The 11,859-nt window shown below is 39.9% G+C and overlaps 1 protein-coding gene across 1 annotated transcript in view; it reads right to left on the reverse strand.

The window, feature by feature from the left end:
- Window positions 1-11,859, reverse strand: part of ST7 (suppression of tumorigenicity 7) — a 53,814-nt gene that overhangs the window by 20,957 nt on the left and 20,998 nt on the right. Inside the window, exons 6-7 of the mRNA XM_035902196.1 lie at window positions 2,409-2,481; window positions 765-867 (exon numbers count right to left, since the gene is read on the reverse strand). Coding sequence (XP_035758089.1) covers window positions 765-867; window positions 2,409-2,481 — 176 coding nt within the window. The remainder of the gene's footprint in view (window positions 1-764; window positions 868-2,408; window positions 2,482-11,859) is intronic.

An 11,859-nucleotide genomic window follows, 5' to 3' on the forward strand; every position in this document is an offset into this window, starting at 1 on the left:
ACTGGTCCAAAGGTTCATGGGGTGAGGTTCAGAGGCAGATCTCCAAGGGCCAAAAAGCATCTGCCTCTAATTTGCCTTTACAATGAACTTGTAGACTGTAACACTGAGTATCAGGTGACGAAATAATAAAGTGTATAAGCCCTTAGTAGCCCCTGGGCAAGATTCTTACTGCCGAGATACATATCTAGACAGGGGATTAGAGAATTAGAACATAAATCCCTTTTCTTACTTTATAGTTCTCAGCAGTTCTTCATCTCTGAGCTTTGCATTCTCAGAACTTAATGACAGGGTGCTGCATAAGGAATTACTAATGCAACTTATATGAAGCACACCATGAACTGCAAACCTAGGTTCCTTTGTATAGCATGCCAAAACCACATTCTTACATGTAATCATCAAAACAAATAAAACATGCTATTTTGAACTAGAAGATCTTTAATGGCTGTTTTGTAAATAATAATAATCTGTCTTTATGTATGGTTCTGTCCTGCAGCATAGCATTTGGTGATGTCTACTACTGCAATTCACCACGTAATTGTTGCTCACATAGAGGACTCACTTCAGCTAACATTTCAGTTGCATGGTCCAGAGTAGAAGACACTGAATGTGAAATAGCAAATGAAAAAACAGTGCATACTATCACCTTATTTCCCTTCACATTGTTTGCTCCCCTTTCCACAACATCACTCATTAATCTAACACAGAAATCAGGAGTTAGGTCCTCAGCAGTGTTAAGGCTACAACAATGCTTTCTCCATACTCACTTTTGGCACGTGTGGATTAAATTCTACTGCTCTGTGAATAGCTTCTACTGCATTCATCTCTGCAGTACTCAGCCCTCGCCTTGAGGCAGCCTCTGGAGAAAATCTACAAAAGCAAAGAAACAAACGCATTAGGTCAGAAATGCTAGTAAGAAAAAGCCAGAAAAGGAATCTAGAACATGGGCCCATGTAACCAAACTGAGTCAATTTCCTATGCTCTCCAAACTTCCATAACAAGTGGAAACTCCGAGTGATCTATTACATCAAGGCCAATGAAAATCCCAGCAGCAGTGGAAAGCATGTTTGCATCTAATCATGGCAGAAAGTCAGTTCAAACAGTCCTATCTCTGTCGCTAATCTAAATTTACTCTAGGTACCTTGCTAAGGGGCATATTCAAGGCTGAAGTTGCAGAAAAAAGAAAAGCAAAAAAAAACCCACCACGATGCCAAATTATTGTTGGAGGGTTTCTATTAAAAACAGTTTGGGGAGGTTTTAGGGAGGTTCCCAACCCAATGCCCCTGGGTCAGGTTGGGATGGAAGCACGATGCAGCAGCAGTAGCGGGTGGTCTACTGGCCGCAGCACCATCGAGGGTAGCATGCCCAAACTGTGGGCAAATCATCTGCCCCAGTGAATGAAAAACCAGACCATGCAATCTCTTTCTCACCTCACACCCCACGGCTAACTCCAGAGCTGTACTTGGCAGGCAGACACCACAGGGAAAGCTGTGACAACCTTAGCCCTGCCCTCCCAAGCTGGAGTCGCTGTGTAGGGAGGAAAGATGTTGCAGTAGGTACTGGCGATCTACAGGATAAAAAGAATGAAAGAAAATTACTTAGATCTTGATGTGTACATACACGTTAAAAGCAAAAACTGTCAGGATGTCAGTCAAGAAAATGGCTTTCCACTCTACTTGCTTTCCAACTTTAGGGAGGCATTCGACCCTCAGGTGCACAGACACAACTCTGCCTGGGATTTGTGTGAAGGCATCTGAGAGCAGAATTGGGACTTTTGAGCTCCATCTCACAAGGAGCTGAGCACCCTTTCAGAGTGGGCCAGTGCTCTCAAGTCCACAGGCATCAAGTAGATGTGCTCAGCACCTTGGAAGGTTAAGACCCAAGAGAAAACCATAACAGGAATGAGCAGATATTTGTGTGTCTAAAAATATGAACGTCATCTACCTCTCAGAATCCCTGACATAGTAATGCTAAATCCACCTGCTGCTATTTAAGTAGATGAGCAGTCTTCTCACAGCACTTGTAAAATGACATTGCTACCAGTGCATCCACATTTATTTATTACCTTTTTGTGGTCAGGTTTATACAAAGTTGAAGAGGTTCAGCCACACAACACCTTTTAGTTGCATCTTCATTATACTATCTAGGAAGCCAAAGCTCACCCAGACAGTATACATAAAACTGAAACAAGAACTGAATTTATGCTATTTCTCTTCTTTTCTTCTTCTGTAGTATTTGAAGTGCAATGTTTGATCATTACAAATCTTTCATATATATAAAGTTATTTTATGAATTTACTGCAGGACTGAATTCTCCTGCTAACCCAGCAGATTGTTAGGGTGTGGGCTCAGCTAAGAGAGATCTTGAGTTAAATCAGGAATTTTGCTGGACAGTGGTTCTTATGCACTTACTTGTCAGAGACAGCTCTGGCTTTGAGCAATGCAGCTGTGTAACATATCGTTGCTGATTTTGGTAAGCTTATATCTGTTGAAAAGAAAGAAAAAAGTAAACATCTGAAAATTTAAAAGTCTGCAAAAAGAAAAGTGTTTGATTGATACTTCAGAGTAGGCATGGCATACACAAAATTATTACATGAATTCAGAATACTTTCTGATCTCGGGACTTGTACTCCCACATCATACGGATTTTTAAAATTTCCTCCCAATACACAGGTTTTTGTGTTAGTGACCACTGGAACTACTATTTAAGCAGCAACTGGGTTCATTAGAGAACTAATTCTAAGAGTGACATGACAGAGAAATAATGAAAGAATTCATTACTTCATACATAAATGTATAGGTAACCTGGAATACATGAATTTTTCCATAGTTCACAAAACATCTAAGCAATAGCTGAGGGCTACCTTATTCATTCCTCTTGTTTTCACTCAGAAGCAGTTGTCTAATATGAATATGTGGCAGCTATACAAGTTAAGACAGCTATTTAAGTAATAATGGATTTGACTTGCAAGCAAACAACCATTAGATTCATTGCAGTTAAAGACCAACAGTAAAATAAGGTGGTTTGCCTCTTAAGGAAATCTTCGATCAAAATATTCACCAGACAGTCTCTGGACATTTTATGCTGTTCCAGAGACATACAGGATCCATAAACCTGACTTAACCCATTAGTTTAACTTTATTTATACCTGTTCTCTACCAGTAGAATGGCACAAAGCATCCAAAAGGTAGAGAGAAATGCTGCTTAACAGACTTGAGCTATAGATTCATTCCCACTGTTACAGAGAATTAACTTCCACACTAGTAATCTACCTAGCAGACACATGTTATATAGTGACTGAAATATTCCAGTATTAAAAAGTTAAAATTATAGTTAAATGAACAAAAAAACCCTTCAAAAAACAACCCCCACTAAAGGCTGGATTCTGCAAGCACTTCTGCACACTGTAATAATATCATAGAATCATAGAATGTTTTGGGTGGGAAGGGACCTTTAGAGGTCATCTAGTCCAACCCCCCTGCAGTGAGCAGGGACACCGCTAACCAGATCAGGTTGCTCACAGCCCCGTCCAACCTGGCCTTGAATGTTTCCAGGGATGGGGCCTCCACCACCTCTCTGGGCAACCCGTTCCAGTGTTTCACCACCCTCATTGTAAAGAATTTCTTCCCTATATCTAGTCTAAACCCACCCTGTTTTAGTTTAAAACCATTACCCCTTGTCCTGTCACAGCCGGCCCTGCTAAAAAGATTGTCCCCCTCTTTCCTATAGGCCCCCTTTAGGTCCTGAAAGGCCGCAATCTGGTCCCCCTGCAGCCTTCTCTTCTCCAGGCTGAACAAGCCCAACTCCCTCAGCCTGTCCTCATAGGAGAGGTGCTCCAGCCCTCGGATCATTTTTGTAGCCCTCCTCTGGACCCGCTCCAACAGTTCCGTGTCCTTCTTGTGCTGAGGGCTCCAGAGCTGGACGCAGTACTCCAGGTGAGGTCTCACCAGAGCAAAGCAGAGGGGCAGAATCACCTCCCTCGACTTGCTGGCCATACTTCCTATATAGCTGTAGCTATAGGAAGCTGTATTTAGTATAGCTTCCTATAGTAAATATCAAATACACAGAGTAGTAAATACAAGGCACTAGAGTAGGCCCATTGTAAAAGGGAAGAGCAGCTAACGTGACTGTTATTCTAAGAAACTATTTAACCCTTAGTTTGTCTTTAAAGTTGATTAGAATGATGAAATTACCATAGAGCTTGGTTACTTTAGGGTTAAGAGAAACTTGTGATTTACTGAACCCCACTGCCTTGTAAGACAGGGCTGCAAAAAGGAATTAAAGAGGACCATCAAGTCATATCTCAGCAGTCACCATCCTTCACTTATTAACAACCAAGCAGAACATTCTGTTAGACAGGAAACATTGCCAGAATGACTGAGGCACTTTGAAAATGCTACATGTTAAATCCTCTCTGTTGTCTTTTTATGCACTTGCACTTCAAGTATAAGATGTAAAGATCTTGTTGGAGGCTCCCTTATAATATATTCCAACTATAATTTCACTGGAGTATGTAATTGTAGTGACTAAAGTAATTAAAATCAACAGCATGCAAAGTAGTCTGGGTGACAGATATGTTAATTACCGCACTAATGGAAGCTAGCCACAGACACAGACATGAGCATATCTTCAGTGATAGGAGAAAATATTTATAAGCACCTTCAATAATCCTGCTTATACCAGGTTTTCCTTAACATTAGGAACTGAAAGTTATTTCCAGTAAACCGAAATGATGTTTTTCGGAACATACTGGTCTCTGTCTTTCAGTATAAAACTTCATCAATCATAAACGGAGTGAAAGGTAGAGGAATGGAAAAGATAAAAAAAACCCAAACAAGAACAAACAAGAAAACCAACAACATGCTGTCATTTATAAGGTTTTCAATTGGTCAGTAGAATACCTTATTTTCCCCTTATCTGTAAGTGTTTCTCTGGGCCATCAGGCCACCATTACTTCATGGGAAATCTTTTCCTTTGCATCAGTTCAGATCTAGTAACGTTGGTTCAGGGTCCAACCTTTACAAAATTTTGCATGAATGACACATAACAAGAAGTCTACCTAGAAGTCCTTGGAAATACATTTTCCCAGGCAAAAGGCAAACGCCACATATAAAAAAAGGACCAAGAGGAGAATGTTTGCCCAGACTAATTTGAATAATGCAGCGAGAGCACCACTTCGCTTTTCTATCTGTTTGAGGGAGCTGAAACCTAGGAGGAATCGAGGTCTGGAGTATATAACTGATGCAGCAGAGGAAAAACAGTTGTTATGCCGATGAAAGCTGCTGGCTCAATTTCATCAAAGAAAGCAGGTATGCCAGCAAAAGCCAGAATGACAGCAAGAAAATGACAATTCAGCCATTAATACATAATCCATGAGGTTAAACAATGAAACCACTCAACACACAACCCCCCTCTAATCACATGTATAAAGGATAGTTTCTGCATCAGATCATTGATACTGGAATGGAGAATGTTCAGCAGAAGTTGCATGGATCAAGTTGTGAGGATTATTACAATTCTTGGCTAAGAGATTAAGACAGCATACAGTAGGAACTGAGCTTGATACAGGGTTAAATACACTAAAACAAAACACCATATCACAAAACAGTGTCTTCTGCTAAGTACTCCTGAGTTGGAAATATCTGTGCATATAGATTGCAGGATGATCCACAATGAACTGCTGGCATCTGTAAGGAAGGGAAATGTGGTGAGGTGAGGTAAGGTAAGGCTCAGGTACACCACCTGAGTCATTCCCGCAGAAAAAATGGGATTTCTCAAGGAACGTTGTGTTCAAATCCGATCACCCATGGTCAAGAAAAACAAAATCAAACAAAAAGACTGGACTGTTTTCGTAACAATCCAAATGAAATAAAGTCTGAGAGAAGATACAACTGTTCCCTATGCATAACCACAAGGAACACCAGGAAAGGAGAAGGGCTGCTTAGGTACAGGATAAAGTTGGCACAAGAATAAACAGTTCAGAATTAAATTTAGGCTGGAGATTAAAAGAAGGTTTCTAAGAAGTGAATTTTTGAGGCAGATTTCCAGGCAGAACAGTGGGGCAAACAAAATAGCTAATTCTAGGGTGGAGCTTGCTCAGGTCATGGAAGCAGTAATACCATGTAGTGAATGCAACAGCGGGGGACCTGACTCACCCAGGAGGCCTCTTCCAGTGGTGTGCTCCTAATGAGCATGCAGAAATTATTTGAGGGTAATACCTACACTCCCTTGGCAATGGAAGAAATATAAAGACATGTACAATTTTATTTTGCTGTGGATATGGCCCTCAGTAGGTCCATGCCTGCTTCCCTCCAAAAGCGTTTTGCTTTTTGTTTGCTCCGTATTAGACCTTAAGTATTTGGTTCTGCTACATCCTGGTCTGATAACTACAACACGTCAAAATCCTCATATCATTTAGGCTTCATTTGCAAAACTGGACCCTCACGTTTTAGAGGAAAGCATAAAACAATTATGTCTGGTTACAACTTGAATTTAGCAAGGGAATTGAGTATAAACTAGCCCTAGGAGATACATCCTCTGTCAGGAACCAAAGTGAAGTTTTTCCTAAATGACTGTGTGCAGCTCTGTGAGCCATCTGGCAAAATTTCTTCACATATACTGTTTCCCACCCTCCTGTGATTACTTGGGGAGCTCCCACAATGTGCTGAAAGATGTGACTGCTATTCTGTTGTCAAAACCATCAGGACATTTTTGCCTAATAAGATGTGTCAATCTAAAAAAGGCTCTCCTTCTTCCCTATTACTTGTATCTTTAAACAGAATACAAAACAGTCTAGACTTGATTTTATATAAAAAAGCATTTTCTTTTGATTAGCCCCAGTCAGCTACAGGTGGGAAAGTGAGCTCTTACCGGTCATTTGCTTCATAAGTGGTTGCTTGTGATAGTGAACTAATGGAAAGATACTACGGATAAAGACTTGCAACCACAACATCTCTACTTCTCTGATTCAAGATATTCAGCATATGCCATGTATCATTTAGATAGGTCATGGGATCTATTGTTTTTATAAAATAGCAACTAAACCAACAAATGATGAATCCGGATATGGACTGGTGCAACATCCCCTATCCAAGTCATCAGAAGGCCCTAAATGTGAAGAGACAGACATGCTGCAATTGCTTTAATTATTAATAAATGTAAAATCTAAGTCACTAATCAGAAATCATTCCCTATTTTGACCTCAAAGCATATGCTATTTCCAAGTCAACAATACAGATTCTTTAATTTCAGATAGCTGAATAGTCTTATCAACACTAATAGGACTTCAATATTTGCTGAAATACGCTGTAAATCTGGGACCATAATTTGCACAGTAAGATCCTTCCAGTCAAATTGCTAGTTCTTCTTCATATAGCACTGGAGAGAGACTACATTAAGCTGCTGGAATCATTCACATATTTCCAAACATGTAACTGAAAGTATATCAACAAACTGGAAGAAGTTACGTGAAAAGGTAAAACAGAAAATGGTGGAATACAGGACATGTATTGTGCTATGGCTTGGGGGTGAACCCCATCTCTGATTTTCTCTCCCTCAGCCTGTCTGTGGACTCTAGCGTTTAAGTGATGGGCCAACACTTGCCCTGTCAGCATAGAACTCCCCCAGTTCTCTGCACCTGCAGGCTAGATTGCCAGCTCTTGCACAGGTGGTAGGAAAAATTGCTTATGGGAAAGATTGAAAGTGCTCTAGCAAATAAATACATGCAGGCTGGATCAGTGATGACAGAAGAGAGATGCATTCATCTATAAAGACACAAACATTAAGAAGAAAGTGAATTAAGCTGATACAAATGGTTAAAAGCAAGAGTAATGGGATGGAATTCAATAAAGGAAAGTATGAACTGAACATCAGGGGAAAAACACTTTGTCAAAAAGATCTAATATCCTGTAGTATTATCTCTCATGAGAATAGTCATTGCATTTTTCCACAAAACGTGGTAGAAAACATGCTGGAGGGAACAAAACTATGAACACAGTGATCTAACACTTACTTTGTGCTTGCAAAATAAAGCAGTTCCGATTCTCTGTACTTTTGACATTCTTCCTCAGCAGTGGGAAACACCCCAATCAAACACAAACACATAGCCACTGTGTATGTTAAGGACTGGATTTTGGTCCCCTGATAGGATGGGAAAAACATTTCAGCACAAACAAAAAGTGTTTATTTTGCTATGACCACAACTAGAACTTAAACTGTTCAGTTATGGGAAGATTTTGAGAGTCACTGCTGGTTGTAAACACTTCATATGCAACTCTTGCTGAGTACTTCAGTGACCAGGCAAGTGTCAGCCCCTTAGATCTGACCAAGTTCAATCCTAAATGCATATATAGAGGAAGGAATAATTTCTCTTATAGGAGATTAGAAAAAGCAAGATTAGTACAATTAGTTTAGAGTTTTTGTGCACAGGCAGAAGAAAGAAAAAACCCCACATGGCAAAAAAAAGAGACCAGATGGTATGAACAGACACAGAACTGATGCTAAGACCTAGCTGAAGTGACAAGTGATTTTGACATTGAGGAAGGAAACTAGTTCTTAGAAGCAAAAGCTGAAAAAGATGTAATGGGAAAAAAGACAAACTATTCTCTTGATACTGCTGTTACACGAACTGAAGGTCTTAACTGATTTGCATCTCTTGGAGAAGGTAGAGTAGGCTTTGGTATGACCTTAACTAAAAGGAACTTTCTCTTAAGGTCTCTCTTTCAAAGAAACAAAAGGATCATAAAATAGTGTGCATGAGGTAATGGTTGCTTCCATACTGCCACTGGCTACATCTTTAACTCAGAAGAAAACCCCTTCTTGGACTTAGAACATCTACCCAGTTAGCTCCACCAGGTAGAACACTTTCTCAAAAATATCAAACATAATCATGGCAAGTCATAAAACTGATGAAGTGGAGCTATGATCTCAAATATACACATATACACAAAAACCCTGGAGACCATAGCTAATGTAACTGAAGACTCTATGCAAGTGGCCCATCAATCTGCAACCCTCTACAAAAGGAATGCCTTCAAGTTCAACATAAATAGAATTTACCCATTTCATAAGTCTGTAAGGACAAGAAGGAATTAGACAGAGGGGGACTGGAGAAAGGAAAGTAGCCCTGAATAGACTACATTTTAGGGAATTAATTTCTCTATGTTAACTTTTTGGATTTCACTAAGTTGAAAGTAGTCCAAGACAAAGAAGATTTTGCTTCTAAAGTGTTTCTTCATAGGCTTGCATTTTGACTTGACATTAATTTAAAGTAGGATTCTTCAAAGTAAGCTGTTACCAAATAAAAAAGTGTCATAGCCTAGAGCAGAATGAGACCTTTTGTATTTAAAAACCACTTTCTTACTATGGTAAGACTATTTAGTCTAAATTATCTTTTTAAGCGAACTCTGAATTTGGGACTCTGTCTACATGGCAACATAGTCTTTCTCTTTTGCAAGGGTGTAAGTGAAAGGGGAATCTGTATAAGGTGTTCCTCCTGCAAACCAGAAGGCTTATAGTCTCACTGGAAAACACTGTCATTTAAAAAAAATGAAAGCAACGACAGGTTTAGGGAGGAACCACTGCATCACTGTGACTAAATACATAGGCATCCACTCTTTTTAAATCTGACTTTCAATTGCCACAAAGGTCCGAGTTTTCACACAATGCCCAGGTTACTAGATAATCACAATCAAAACAACTGGCTGCCCAGGTAAGTTAATAAATCATTTGATCTAAGCATCACAACAAGCAGACCTACTTCACTGGAAAGCAACCTGTTTAAAAAGCAAGGGAAGAGGAGCAGAGAAACTTTATCTACTATGAATACCAGAAGCTTATTCCATCAAGAACAGTCTCTTTAGCAGCCATAACTATTTCTGCTGTAAATAACATGGATATGTGTTAAATCAGAGCCAAAAAATCCTTTCAGAAATCAACAGTATTTAGGTCATCTGCAGTCTATTGACAGGCACTGAACTCTGAAACCATAATGATGTAGCTCAGCAACAGTGCATGCCTTCCCACTAATGAGGCCCTTTTTCCATGAATAATGAGTATGGACATCAGCTCTGTTGCCAGGTACATAATATAAACACAATTTAACACATGGCTTTTGGTAAAGCAGTGTGTCTGCTTGCACAGGCTGAAGTTTCGCATAATGTGATCCAATTTTTTAGCCCAGGGTGGGGGCAGACTGCTCAAGGAAATAATTTGTTCATATGTTATCAAAATACAATAAATCAGGTTTGGTCTTAGTCAAAAAAAAAAAAAAAAGGCAGTGGAGTGGGATCAACAGAAACTGCAGATAGGAAAGTACAAATGAGTTCATTGTTTTATATTCCAATAAATCTTACAACACATGAAGCTGATGAGTTCTAAAACGAGCTGAGACTCCCTGAGATGGGCCTTCTGAGACTCATGAACTGTAAGGGTTGTACTGGTTAAGCCTGTGTTTGCGGAGTCCTTGTGCATACCTAGTGTATACACACACACCTTTGTTTATATATGGCAGAGCATGAGTTGAAACTGCATGGGTTCAAACAGACAAAGTAAGAAGAGTTTTATTTTGAAAAGCCTCATTTGTTACATTTGCAGCCTCAGTTTTGACTGTCAGATGTTTTTGAGAAAACAAAATACACCTTCAAGTTTTATCAATTTCCATGACACAAAGTGACACCATGGTAAAACTAGGGATCAGTGCTTTAGTATGCACAGGTAGAGCTGGCACAGGAGTTTAGTCTAAGATTTGGGAGGGCATGGCTTAAGTCCCTGTTCTGTCACAGTTCTGTTATCTCCCAGGGCTATTATCTCACAACTACATTAGAGCCTGGAAAGTGTTAACGTCCTGTGGTACCTGGGGCATAAAAATGGGCATTTCTGTTTACTTGCTTCTTAGCGTGCCAAAATAAAGTCCATGTCCATAAAGTACACCTGTGTCACAGGAATTACTGAAAGACAAGCAGCTACAAGAAAGACTCTGATGTTAACACTTTAACTGCAGATTTCTTCAACCAGACTAAGCACAACCAAGATCTCTCCCAGAGTCATTACTGCAACTGGATGGCAGTACTCAAGGGCCAGGGTGACATTCTGATCTCTACTTAGAATGATTTGACTCCAGAAAGAGTTGAAAACATTCCAGGCTGGACTGGTAGCAGTAACTAACATTGCCCGTAATCAGCTGCTTATTTATCTTTTGTTAAATAACCTCAGGCCTGCCACAGTCTACTGCAGTGGTCTGAAATTTGGCAGCATGATCGTGTTAGCATCAAGCCTTAGTATCAAGGTCTATTGCTAGCTTCATTAAAATTTCTCTTAACTTCCTAAGTTATAAGATATGAGAAAAAAAGCAGTTAGCACATATTTAGTGGAAGCTTCTGCAATTTTTTCGGCTATATCCTCCAAAGATTCTTTGCTCAAGTACACACATCTCAGTACTCCAATAATTTACACATCATCCTCTTGCTGCTGTTCCATGTGATGATATGGGGCCAAGTACTGGGACTGATAGTGAGAAGCCTCTGCCTGCATGAGCTTCTGTTTTTTGCCATCCATTGCAGCAGAGAATGTCCAATGAAGAGGAGGCAGAAGCCACAAGGAAAAGGGTAGATGGAAAAGATGTCTGTTAAGACGAGAGTTGAGTGAGTGAGGAGATGTATGATGACCATCACTGCCCTGAGGAGAAGACTGGGATACATAGTTAAGAGAGCAGAAGAATGGAATTGGGAATGAACGGTACTGGCTGAACAAGGAGCCTCCAGTAGGAACTGGAAACAATAGAAAGCTGAAAGTGACCATTCGAAAGAGAAGTAGAAGACAATTCAGAAGATCAACTAAGGGCAGGCTGGAAAAGATGCTAATTAC

This window comes from Egretta garzetta, unplaced genomic scaffold (genome assembly GCF_000687185.1).
Source record: "Egretta garzetta isolate BGI_Z169 unplaced genomic scaffold, ASM68718v1 scaffold169, whole genome shotgun sequence".
Taxonomy (NCBI): Eukaryota; Metazoa; Chordata; class Aves; order Pelecaniformes; family Ardeidae; genus Egretta; species Egretta garzetta.